The 12,248-nt window shown below is 55.1% G+C and overlaps 3 protein-coding genes across 3 annotated transcripts; all 3 read right to left on the bottom strand.

The window, feature by feature from the left end:
- Positions 1–187: 187 nt before the first annotated feature.
- IE81DRAFT_128423 (hypothetical protein) lies at positions 188–4,811 on the bottom strand. The gene is made up of 2 exons (XM_025510250.1): positions 3,122–4,811; positions 188–3,043 (listed from the first exon to the last, which is right to left on the bottom strand). The coding sequence occupies exons 1-2, from the start codon at positions 4,531–4,533 to the stop codon at positions 481–483; spliced, it is 3,975 nt and encodes a 1,324-aa protein (XP_025373021.1). The 5' UTR covers positions 4,534–4,811; the 3' UTR covers positions 188–480.
- An 861-nt stretch (positions 4,812–5,672) lies between these two features.
- IE81DRAFT_319703 (hypothetical protein) lies at positions 5,673–6,186 on the bottom strand. The gene has a single exon (XM_025512806.1). The coding sequence runs from the start codon at positions 6,150–6,152 to the stop codon at positions 5,883–5,885; it is 270 nt and encodes an 89-aa protein (XP_025373022.1). The 5' UTR covers positions 6,153–6,186; the 3' UTR covers positions 5,673–5,882.
- Positions 6,187–8,315: 2,129 nt separating this feature from the next.
- On the bottom strand, positions 8,316–11,577 carry IE81DRAFT_319705 (MFS general substrate transporter). Its single transcript, XM_025512807.1, has 12 exons — positions 10,734–11,577; positions 10,614–10,658; positions 10,382–10,541; positions 10,156–10,317; positions 10,043–10,071; positions 9,877–9,972; positions 9,632–9,800; positions 9,385–9,562; positions 9,170–9,317; positions 8,997–9,096; positions 8,761–8,937; positions 8,316–8,676 (listed from the first exon to the last, which is right to left on the bottom strand). The coding sequence occupies exons 1-12, from the start codon at positions 11,257–11,259 to the stop codon at positions 8,604–8,606; spliced, it is 1,863 nt and encodes a 620-aa protein (XP_025373023.1). The 5' UTR covers positions 11,260–11,577; the 3' UTR covers positions 8,316–8,603.
- Between the last annotated feature and the right edge of the window lie 671 nt (positions 11,578–12,248).

Below are 12,248 nucleotides of genomic sequence, written 5' to 3' on the forward strand. Positions count from 1 at the left end.
GATCACGAATCACGAATCCGTAGGTTGTTGGGAAGCTTTCTACCATGCATACGCGTAGTGTCACGTGACTATTGCACCGCCACATTCAGAACTCTTGACTTGGGACTCGTGACTCACGACTCGCCCTCATGCTTAAGACTTTGACTACTGCTCGAGGGTTGGTTATGAAGCAGAAGATCGATGCCATCACGAATCTGATCAGCAAGCCAACTCATGAGTCGAGCTCAAAGCTCAGTAAGAGCTATGGCTCAGGGCTATCGTATCATTCCGCGTTCCGCACTGCGAGCCCTTGACACAACCAAGAGGATGAAAGGATCGTCGCAGCAATGAGCGCAGGTGACTGTCCTATGACACCAAGTGAGTGAATGAGCAGAGTAAGAACACCACGTCGAGACAACAGACGCTCACGGCCACAGGCTGCAAAGGCTCAAATGAGTGCTACGGACGTGAAGTGCGTGTGGAGCCGAATGAGGCTAAAGTCTAATTGCTGGAGATGTGAGGCCGGCGGGCTGATCTGCGTGGTGGTGGCAAAGAGCCTCCGTGTCCATGGGATGCGCCACTGTCCCGCTCGCTCCAGGCCGCGCTCGAGGTGTTTGTCGACGAGCTCGACGACGGTGCTCCGCTCGAGACTCTGGGCACCTGCAGACGTGTCTCTGCAGAGAACAAAGGACGAGTATTAGCTCTCATCCAGCCGCTTCGGAGGACGGCAGTCATCACGGGAACTTGTCCTGACGAATGACCGGCAGCAGGCTGAGCTTTGTCCTGCAGAGGTAGAACCTCGAAGCTATGAGTGTTTTGCGTGCTTGATCGCGGTCTTCCTTGAGGCGAGGGCAGCATTGAAGACGCAGGGAGTGCCTCCGTAAATGGAGCACTCCAACCACTATTTTCAAGCTTCAGCGGCTGCGAGCGCTTCTTGCGCAGCTCTGCTCCGCGCGAGGCAGTCGACGCAGGAGAAGTCGTTTGCACGCCGCTTTGTGGGCTGACAGGCGTACGTGCGGCATGCACTGATGAAGATGGCGGACTTGACGAAAATCGGGACACAGAAGGTCCTGGCGCCCATGGAGACCGGACCAAAGAATTTTGTCCATCCTCGTTAGATTCGCAGTCGGTGTTGATTTGAGGCAGGAAGATTTTGCCCCGCTCGACCGCAACCTGCATGAGCAGACTGGCTACGATGGGCTTCCGAGGCGAGTCCCTAGCACCTGCCAGCGCTGTACAAGGCTCAGCAGCCACCTCGTTCAGGGCTTCATGAGAGCTGGCACCAGATAGATCCAGCGTCAATCGACGGGCGCGAGCCTTGCCCTTGAAAGCCGGCGCGGTGAGAGCTTCGTCCGTAGGATGCGGTCCAGGTGAGCTAGCTGCAATCGGATTTTTCGCTACTTCCGAAAGGGGCGTCAAGCCTTCGCGCCACTCCAGAGATGTTCTTTGATGCGCGCTCTCTTTGCTGCATCTCAGTGATTCGCTACGTGGCGCTGCCGAGCTGGTGGCGCTTTCTGGAGCGCAGGACTTTCGGCGTTGCGGTTGCAACCAGAAGTGCTCTTCTGAGATGCTCACAGAGCTCCTATTCTCATCGAAAAGATCACCATTCCAGAGCCTTGTTTGTCGTAGCATTCGTTGCGCGTACGAGCAGGGATCTGTGAGCAGAAAATGATCCGGCACAGCGAGTGACGAGGATGCTGGTTCATCCTCGTGTGAGCGTCGAGGGGAGTATTCGCAGCCTTGAATCGAATCAGCACTTGATCTCGGCCTAGCGTCTTGGCAGCTCGTCATGAAGGTCAAGGGATTTGGACTGTGTCGCGAAGCACGCTCAGCCTCTAGCTCGCTGACGGGCTCGCCATAGTCTGCGTCCAGCTCTACGGTAGGGCTCAAGGTCTGGACAGCTGCGCAGAAAAGCGCGTCTATGACTGACGGGGTGGAAGACATACCAGAATGAGTCCTGACGTGGGCTGAATGTTCCACTGAAGGTATTCGATCAGTCTCTGACGTCAACTGCAGACCTGCCGTAGTGTTGTGCGCGCTCGGCCCTTTGGACTTGTTGTCGGATGTCGAACTTCGAGTTTCGGTTCTCAAGAGTTCCACAACGTCCGATTGAGTCTTCAAGGAAGGGGCCGATGCTGGACCCGAGACTGATCGTTGCTCGACTGCGGAAGCGAGTGGCCGACTATCCGCCTGTTCAAATGTCGCCCAGCCGCTGGCAGCTGGATCGAGTCCCTTTGCTGTGTGAGGCCTTCCATCTATATTCACATGACGAGCAGGCTCACGACCAATGACGTGGAAGGAGGTCCCGAAGCGTTCTCGTGCATAGGGATTGGTCACGCCGATAAAGCGGATCTCGGCATCTGCCAGGTCGGTTGTCGATGTAAGCGATGTGCGCTCCCCCTTGTCCTTGCGCTGCAACCGACTGCTTGTCTCGGCTTCAGATGCGGTTCTGGGTCGGACGAGCCGGCCGGCTGAGGGACTCGAAACTCGAGAGCGAGGCACGTGCGTCAATGTTCCCTCTGTAGCACGGCGTTCGGTTTGACGCGCGATGTCAAGTGGATTCGGCACGCCAAGTCCAGACTTTTGGGCTACCCCCTTGTCGTCTTCCTCCAACACATTGCGCAGCGCTTGCGCACCGTGAGGTAGAGCAGTACCAGGTCGACGCTGGCTCACGTGCGGCCTGAAGGTCGTGTCTTGGGGTGGACTGCTACTTTTGCCTTCGACCCGTTTATAGTAGCCTCCATCGCCCCAAGACCCTCTTGGCGTGCGCCAGTCATCGAAGTGTGATGGCTTGCCAAACGTGGCTATGCTACGCAACGAGGTTGGCGATGCTGGGGGCTTCATCATAATGCGCACGCTCTTTGAACTACTGCTCGAGCTAAGCTTTGAGCGAAGGCTCTTCGCGCTTTCGATGTCGGAATGTGCGCTGTTATTCGGATTTGCATTTGAATCTTTTTGCTCTGAAGTGATCGGAGCGTTGAGATCGAAGACGGAGATGCGGTGATGGTCTGGCATCTCTTTGGGCGGCGTGCTCAGCTTGATTGGATCGCCTGAACGAAGGGCACTGATCGAATGCGATACGAAGAAGTGAATGTGAGCGGCAAAGCTCACGCGCAGCGCAAAGATGGCTTTTTTAACCCACAAGAAATCCGATACTGCTCTTGAGGTCGCCAGAGCGTCACCGCAAGTTTCGAACAGTCGTTGCCAGTAAATATCTAGCGCTTGTTTGAATGCTATCACCCGCTGCATCGAGGGGTTACCCGAGTCGGCAGAGTCCGAAGTGGTCGCTGCAGCAGTCATCAGCGCAAAAGGCTCAACATGATCCTCCTTCCTCTTCGTAGGCGAGAAGAGTCGTTTGCGCAGGCTTCGAGTGGACTCAACATTGCTAGGCTTTACCAAGCCATCGTTCGCTTCGCTCTCAAGAAACTTCGCTAGTCGAGTGACGCTGGTGTGCTCTGGCTTTGTCAACAGCACCTCCAGAGAGGCATGCAGATGGGCGTCGAGTAGCTCCAGCTCTTTCCACGTCCTCCGCACCACGACTGGAGCATTTGCTTCGATCTGGTCTCTGTGCATACCGAGGAACGAGAGCGTCGAGATGCGCTTGTCCGACGGATCTGCAGGGAAAGACTGCCTGGATGCATCCGAGCCTGAAGTCAGGACGAGGAGATAAAATGCTGAGGACTTGCTTAGAGCATGCGTCTGCGTCGCCTGAGAATGCATGAAAGCGAGCTCGGCATTCAGTGCAAGGACCTTGTCGTCCCAGTCCGAAGCAATGCATATAGTCTTGATTGCCGTAATCAGGGGCTCGCCAGGTACTGCGAGAGCGCTCATCGAGCCCACAGATCGAGGTTGAATGCTAAGAGCTTGACTGCTTTTCAGCGACTCGAAGCCGCACGATCGTTGGTGCCTGAGCGCAGGGGGTCCAGTCTTTGAGATGCTGCCCAAATGCTTTTCGGATGTGGTTGACTTGCGCCTGGTTATGTCGGGCGTAGCATGATCTTTGTCCACGGCAAGCAGCTTCGAAGTGGTGGTGGTAGCATGATTGTCTCCCGCCACACGACCAGATGAAGTGGATGGCCTAGAGAGCTGACTGAAGCTTCCACGCTTTGCAGTGGATAACATCAAGGACTTGGTCTTTCCAAGGACTGAATTGCCTTTCAGACTCTGACGCGATCGGGGAGATGACAGACTCGCGCTCAAACTCAGCGAGTTTGCGTCCTTGTCCGAAGTCGACGACATTGTGGACGCTGCAGAGGATGGTGCTGGAGCTTCGTCGAGGTATGCGGCAGCACAGAGGTGCATACCCGATGCGAAGGACCATATGCTGCCACTGAGCGGAGGCTTGTTGTTGTGCTGCCGCTGCTGCTTTTGGCGCATGGCCAAAGCGATGCTCGCCTGTATCTCTGGCGGGGGCTGATTGCTGCTCATCAGTGCCCGAAGACTCTTCGGGCTACTGGATGCCGACCGACCGCCGGCGGTGCCTGCTTGACTTTGCAATTCATCCGTGCTGGATCCTGGGCGACGCCCCTTCGACTTGCGTGATGAGGCAGGCATGATTCGGATGTGAGAAAGACCGAGCACGGTAAATCGCTTGTTACTTCGTGAACTGGCCCAATTGGTGCTTGCGGCTGTAGGGAATCTGCAGATGAGTCACGATCCTTGATTGGTGATCGTGTGGTCGCACGCAACCTAGCTCAGCTATAGCTTTGCGCGCTGCTTCCCAATTGCATTCAAGAATTTGACAAGTCGTGAGTGTTTCAGGTCTCCCTAATGGAGCAGGCTGAGCTACCTTGCCTGCACCGTGTTGCTAAGCCGAAATCGTGGTGTCAGAGATTGTGAATTGTGGTGCCACTTTGTTTCACTAAAGAGACTTGCCGATCCTAAGGTCAGCCCCGACATGCACTCGCCAGACTGCAAGATGCGCATGCACTGATGAACAAGCCTATTGGAGGGGAGGTTGTCCACATTCGTGAATGACGCTCGACCACACATTCGAGGTTTGCTCAGCAGCAGCTGGTAGAGTCAAGAGTGCTGTTCGGGTAGGAACAGCGTGTTATTTGTGACGCCGACCGCTCTTCTCCTACAAACGCAGCCCACAAGCGTACATACGTCGAGTCTTGAAGCAGTTTGAGCAGCAATTCACAGAGCGGCCTTAGCATGGACGAAGATCTGCTGGTCTTGGGCCCAATCAGCGATACAACGATGAGGGCGCAAAGTCGAATGTTGTTGAGAAAGATCGCATGCTTGGACTACTAAGACTGTTTCTGTCGGAAGCGAATTGCCCTGGGACGCGTGAGACCTGTCGCCCTTGATGGTATAGAATCAGAGCTTCTGCTGCTGCTGGCAGACTAGCTTCTTCGCCAAATGTACGATTGAATGCCCACTAATCCGTTCGCGGCCGGGATGTACGAGGTCTAGTCAGCAGCAGCTGGCACAGGGCGTGCGAGCAGCGGTGGGGAGGTACGACGTATGCCACTCACGAGTGGGAGTGCACGCAGCAGCACACCACAAAGCATACCGCCGGTGCCGTGCTCTTGCTGAGCGAGAACCGTCGGACCTGAGGTACACCTACGCAGCCAGAAAGCTTGGGAGCGGCAGTGGTGAGTGCGTGTCCTTCGAGATGGGGCAACACAACGCATATGCAGCCATACACCGCACGCATGACTCGGCGTGTATATAGTAGCCACGATTCACGGTTATTGCTGTCTGCTCAGAAGAGGATGAGCAGGGCGTCGAAAGTGCGGGCGGAGGCGACTTTCCGAGCTGCATGAAGCCATCCATGGGATAGAGAAATCATCCCAAATGTGTACGTACGTGTGCGTGCTGCCACCCGCGCGTGACACTCATCAGACCTTTCACTGTGACCCAAAGCTGGGCAAGAGTGATGAATAGCGCCGCCCTTATCACCGCTGTGATCTTTGTGAATTGTGATGGGTAGTGGCGATGTCTTGAAGAAGTACTAGATCTGCGCTGATTCTAGTCACGAGTGTGGATGACGCTGATGTAGCTGAGCCATAGCCGAGCAGAACCGCCGCGATGCACGGGCCGAAGGGGTCACTCTGCAAGGTACGAGAGCTACTCTTGGGATTCGCGCAGTCATTGCAGTGTGTGCATCGACCGAGCATCCAGCAGCATGAGAAAGCTAATTGCGCGCAGGTGGGCGTCGAAGGCATCACTCCATTAATTCCGGACCTTGCTTGATGACCGTCTTTAAGCGCCTTAGTGTCGGGCACAAAGGGCGGAAAGCTCTCTTAATCGTTGCATCGCACCTTCCATTGGCCGCGCTGCCGACTGTAATCTAGCTGCGACTCGACACACGAAGGTATTCAACGATTGTGTATTCGTTGCTTATTCTCATCTCATGCACGACCGAGCAATGACAGGCACATGCCGCAATCATCACGGCCTTGCAGTCGCCTGAGTCACGAGTCTATTCGAGATTATTTGCGCAGTCATCACGCGGAGATCAGCCGGCCGATCGAGCTTCGGTGCTCAGCCACGCAGTCACTCACACTGTTTGAGACCGCAGCTGCGCAGACTCTTGTGACTTCATCGGAAGAGGGGTGCGTCGCAGTTTGTCTGATGCCGCGTCTTTGCAGCAGCAGCCGTCGCTATACATACCCGCGCAGTCCAAAGAGGCGGCTGCGATTCTTCTCGTTGGACCATCATGCAGAGGCCTGATCGATCAAGCCATGAGCAAGGTGCGGCTGATGCCATCGTTGTAGTCGTAAGTCTAATTCGTGAGTGTATACTTTTGCCTGATAGTGCTTGCGCGAGTCTGCGCCGTATTCCGGGTCTTGGACGTCGGAGCTGGAGCTCAGCTGACGATGCTTAAGGCGCAGTCAATTTCGTGGGCCTCCGTGACCTTCAGATCCGACAACAATCACCACGAATTGCGAAAGCAATCTTGAGCTTTCTGATGCGAACCATTTGAAATTAATTGTTCCTTGTACTGCTTCCTCTTAATTGCTGCCATGTCTGCGTTCATCGCGCTAAGCATCAGGTGGAGCGTCGGAGTTCGAGTCTTGAGTGAGGGCACCTGTCACATTTACAATTGTGAGTGATCAACCTGTCAGGCGTGGCAGGCAGACTGGCAGTAGAGCGAGTAGCCGAGTACAGTGATGCAGTCCGAGAGCATCGCATGTGATCAAGGACAGTTGCGAGCGTAGGCGGTGCTGTTTAGGACTTTCGACTGCTTATAGCGCGGAGAAGGCGACAAGCAAGCCATTCGTGATTCGCGCGTGATTTCGACTCAAACTCGAAAAAAAATTGAATCGAATCGAGCAAGGAGGTGCGCTTTTGCCACGAATATGACCGTGATTCCGGCGCGACGACGAGTCATCAGCCGTCTTGAGCCTGTCGTGTCGCGCTTTCCTTCGCGGAAAGCCTATGTATGCTGTATAGCCGCTCGCAGTCCCGCTCCGTTCCACGCGCGGAGACGACCATGAAGCACGGCAAGCCATTCACGATTCTGGGTTTTGGTTGCGCCGGACAGTGCATATCTGGCGCAGCTTGCCACCCGCCTTTCCCGAAAGCAGACTGCGTCAAAGTGACTGTGCACATCAGCGTTGCTTGTTCGGGCAATACGTTTGCTCGTCACGTCGCGGTGTGTTGTCCGTCAAACCTGAAACGAGCTAAGCAATGCGTGGTTAGACTCGTCTGGCACAACATCTGTGCGCCGTCATAGCAGCTATGGCCATCGGGGAATCCAGGCTGATGTTGGATGGTCAACGAAACAGCATCGACAGTGATGGGTGTAGGGCCTGTTGCTACTTCTGAACCGGAATAGGATGTGGTGATGGGAAAATGGATGCACGGATGTGGATGCCTTGAAGAGAGACGCGCAATGGTAGCGTGATGGTGGAGTCTAACACAGAGCAGCCGCGGCATGAAGCTCTCCTAATTGCGCGTGCTCCTGCAAGCTGCTGCAACATTCACGATTCACTTGTGATTCAGCAAGCACGCCACGCGCAACAAGCAGCAGCATGTAAGGCGGCTTTTGGAGCTCGCGCAGCAGCAGCAGCTGCTGCAGGATGGCCATGCAGCTGCATGTCTCGATTTTGCCTGTAGCTGATGATCTCCTTGGCTTGAACTATGTACCGAGTCGACTAAATGTCCAAGCAACACCTGAGCCATACCTCGTGTCTTTTCGTGTGTGGTCATGACTCGTAAAGAGACTCGCTGACCCAATAGGAAGTGCAGACCCAAACGTGTAAGCGGATCATCAAGCGAGGAGACGGGCGCGCGCCCCCCGGAAGCGGGCAAGGGGCCGAGGGTCCGGCTTGCCCTGCAAGTGCTTCTTGCCTCGACCAGCTTAGGGAAGCTCGTGTCACCTATCGATTATGGAACTCGTGTCACCTATCGATTATGGACTGAGAAATAGGAAAGCGTGCAAGACAAATGACCACTACTTGGGCAGAAGTCATTCAGGGTGATCAGCCCGATACAGAGAGATGCAAGGGAGGGTAGGGGTTTTAGTAAGCCGGACGGAGGACGTGTCAAGTCGGCAAGAAGAACAGAACAAGAGGAAACGAGAAAAGAGGGAAAGTGAAGGAGTGACGATCGATTTGCATGGGATCATGGCCATGGACCGTCGCTGAGGCTTGCTCTGAAGCCAATCAAGGTCAATGCTCGTCTTTCTGAGACCTGCGTCCCAAGCGACTACCGAAGAGCCATAATGGGACCATGGTGAAGAGCCTGTACACAACGGAGACGTCATCATAGTCACATCGCTCAGCCTTGCCAGTCTCAAAAAGCATATAAGTCTCATTTTCAACTCACCATAGTGCGGCGACTATGCCACCTTCGGTTCCCCACACGAGCATCGGACCATCGCGGTTGACCCACTCGTGTTGGAAGTAAGGAATGCAGAAACCGAAGAGGACTCTGGCCCAATTCACCAGTGCAGCTATCTCTCCGCCACGGTCCGGCATCTCTAGAGATAGCTTGCTCAGCAAGCTGGCGGCCTGACAGGGTCAGCTTGGCGGGCCTACGATCTCCGGCCTCATTCGACTCACGCGACGAGATTGACCATGCAGCCTGCCTGAATAAGGGCCCATCCAATGATGATGCCTGCCAAAGTGACGTGCTGAAGTCCAGCACCAAAAGCCAGCATACCTGTCGGTTGGATGGGGCGCATGACTCTCAGCTATTTGTGGGCGGATGGAGTCAATAGGCCAACATTGCTCACCGATGAGGTACAGGAGCGTGCCCGGCGCAGTCGGCAGCAAGAGGTCTTCGTTTTGCAGCGTTCCAACGTTTGGTCCATGCAGAACAGACCATCTGGTAGCCATGCGTGACCACCAGCCAGCCAGAGCCTCGCCAATAAAGACAGATATCTAAGGATCCGATGTATCCCATAAGCAACGTGATGGTCTAAGCCTCGACGGAACAAGCGTCACTTACGATGGGTACCAAGTACAGCGTGCTGATGGCGTCGTGCGAGAAGCCGAAGCCACCGACACGCTTGGGCTCAGCCAAGAAAATGGGCAGCGTCACGTTGATTCCCACGGTAAATCCGAAGAAGATGGCGCCAAAGATGTAGCAAAGAACGGCTTGCGGATGGAACATGACCTCGAGCATTCTGCGGAAAGCTTCAAGACCTCAGCAAGCGCATGTTGTCGGCGTGTGAAATCCTGCTCGCCCGACTCACTCTTTCACCGCTTGCCACATGGGCGTGCGATTCTTTCTGAGCTTCCAGGCCGTGAGACCGAGGAGCGTCTCGATACGATAGCGAAGACCGTGTGTTGGACGTGCGGGGACAGGATCTAAATGACGGTCGTACAGAGTCTCCTCCATGCAGAAAGCAATCAAGAGAACCACTAGCGGAGGGAGGCGATTAGATCACAGCCTTGCACATCTTTGACAAGGCCGGATCACCGGCATTGGTGCACTCACCAATCACCGAGTAGATTGAGCCGCAAGCGTACACCCAGCGCCAACTTTGACGTGCCGCCAGGTAGCCAAAAATGAAGGGCGGAATGAAAGGACTCGCTACAGCGAGGATGACAACAACAAGATTAGCAGAAACATGCTGAGCATCCGCCAGCGCAATTCGGCTCACCAAGATAGCCAAAGGTCCACAATGCCACGCTGAGCAGTGACGGAAAATGAAGCAGACCGAATTCAGTTTGCGCAAAACCCTGAATGCCGCATTTCGTGTTTGCGACGACGCACCGCGTTGGTTGCTTGTGCACCGGATACAGGTCAGTGCAGATGTACAGGCCGAGCACCTGCGAGCTCGTCGAGAAAAAGCCGCTGAGGCATCGACAGACGGCGAAACTGGTTAGGGTCGGGGCGAACGTAGCGCCGACAAGAAAGGCGAGTCCGATCACCTGGCTGCAGAGCAAACCAGAGAGACAGTCAGAAAGAAATTGACTAGTGCTGCAAATGGTGCACTCACGTCCAAAAGAGCACGGGCAGACGGCCAAAGCGGCGAACGAAAACGATGGCAAACACACCGCCGGGTCCCAGGAGAAAGATGGACCAATTACTGGTCAAATTGTTGATACGGTCAGGTGTTGTGTGGAAAGTCTTTGCCAGGCCGAACATGGACGCAATTCCTTTGCGCGTTCAATCATGCAAGGGTATCAGCCACGAATCTCTCCATTTCGGCGCAACACGACAAAGCTTACCGAGAGCTGAATCAAAATCTGGCACTATGGCTGCCAAAACCATGACTGTCAAGACGTGGAGTGCAGAAAGTGCGTCAGTTGCGCTTCTGTGTCGAAGGTCGAAGGGTAGGAGCAGCTCACTGAATAGGATCAGGCTCTTTTTGCGCTCTGGCCAGGCTTGGGGGTCTTCAGGGCCCAAAGGCTGGGGCCACAAGACAATGCCATTCTTGTCCGTCTTCAAGGAGCTTGCCCACTCATCGCCGAACTGCCGTTGAGCCTCTCCGAGCTCCAGCACGTACTGGCCATCCTTCTGTTCGAGCTGGTGTCGAAGCGCCATGCCGGTGATTGGCCTATCAGTGAATTGGATCGGCGACGGAGGTATGCTCGAGTCTCCATGACGAGAAGAAGAAGTTGCGCACTTGTCTGAAACGTCGCCGTTCAGCTCAATATCGTGATGGGACGACATTTCGGCGTTGCGTAAGAGAGCGCCGGCACGATAGGGAAGAGCGACAAGAACGATAAGCCTTGACTTCCTGACGGTATTTGAGAGGTCAGGCGATGGAACGGAGTAGCTGGCGTCGACACCGTCAAAGGTGTGACCGGCGTCTGGCTGAAGGTCGATCGGGGGGTTTTGGTTGATGTTGTCAGGGCGAGCAAGGCGCTCCATGCGGCAAAGGAGTTTGTTGCGGCGCTGATGGAGAGGATTGATTGCTCTCTATACGAGCTGAAGCGCCAGGAAGCAAGCAGTCCGACGCTCGGCCTGGCGAGACATAGGTACCGTAGTACGGTCTGTCAGGGCGATCGCTCTGCACACGCTGCTGCTCTTCACCGAGTGTCTCTGCCCACACAGGCGCTCGCTATTTGCGACGACGAGGTGCATGGCTCGATTGTCAGCGCAGATCACGAGTGTTGTGGTGTGGCTGCATCTCACGATCATTGGCATCGTTCGGAGAGACGAGGCCTACGGAGCAACACAAATGGCAGCTTTGACGCCCACTCTATACACGTAGACAGGATCGATTACATGGGGATAAACAAGGCCTCCTCTGCAACGATACACGCGCGATTGCACGCATGAATCACGAGCCCACAGTGCCGCGGTTACTGGTCAGTCACGAGTGTGGGCTGGCTATACCTGCGATGATGCACCATGATTGCTACAACACATTCTCTGTTCATATGAACACCGACGTAGTCATGACTGCCCTTATACCGACCCTCTGATTCTTCCAACTTATCAACGGCTCTTCCATCATCTCTGCACGCTTGCGCATGCACTTACCTCGTCGCTGCATCCTCTGCTGCTGGATGGGGTTCAGTTCAAGCTGCATGAATTTCCCACGGCAGCGCGTGTGGGGTGGGGTACATGTACGTAGTGCTGCTTGCTCCCTTGCTCTTCTTTCTCCCTCGCCCGCCGGTAGTCTTGAAGAAAGCTCAGAGCGCCATGCGTGATTCAGATTCCTTTTCCGCTGGCTGTGCGTCGGCATTGATCTCCGATAGGTGCGAGTTATGTAGGCATCCCAACAGCTCACTCGGATCTCAGCGACAGGATTCTCGTCCTCCATGGCTGATCAGCTGCGCCGACAAAGGGCAGACGCACCAAAAATCCTGAACGATATACGGCCTGCCATCGAATCGAACGCATATTGTTCCGGC

The sequence above is a fragment of the Ceraceosorus guamensis genome (genome assembly GCF_003144195.1).
Source record: "Ceraceosorus guamensis strain MCA 4658 unplaced genomic scaffold IE81scaffold_3, whole genome shotgun sequence".
In the NCBI taxonomy this organism is placed as follows: domain Eukaryota; kingdom Fungi; phylum Basidiomycota; class Exobasidiomycetes; order Ceraceosorales; family Ceraceosoraceae; genus Ceraceosorus; species Ceraceosorus guamensis.

Excerpts from the sequence above, each read along its gene's own strand:
- IE81DRAFT_128423 (XM_025510250.1), bottom strand. The coding sequence starts at position 4,533 with ATGCCTGCCTCATCACGCAAGTCGAAGGGGCGTCGCCCAGGATCCAGC. Across the intron at positions 3,044-3,121 it reads AGAGCAGTATCGGATTTCTT|TGCCCTTCGTTCAGGCGATC; the intron begins GTGGGTTAAAAA and ends GCATTCGATCAG.
- IE81DRAFT_319705 (XM_025512807.1), bottom strand. The coding sequence starts at position 11,259 with ATGGAGCGCCTTGCTCGCCCTGACAACATCAACCAAAACCCCCCGATC. Across the intron at positions 10,318-10,381 it reads CTGCCCGTGCTCTTTTGGAC|CCAGGTGATCGGACTCGCCT; the intron begins GTGAGTGCACCA and ends TTTGCTCTGCAG. Across the intron at positions 8,677-8,760 it reads GGCATAGTCGCCGCACTATG|GCTCTTCACCATGGTCCCAT; the intron begins GTGAGTTGAAAA and ends CGTTGTGTACAG.
- IE81DRAFT_319703 (XM_025512806.1), bottom strand. The coding sequence starts at position 6,152 with ATGCCTTCGACGCCCACCTGCGCGCAATTAGCTTTCTCATGCTGCTGG.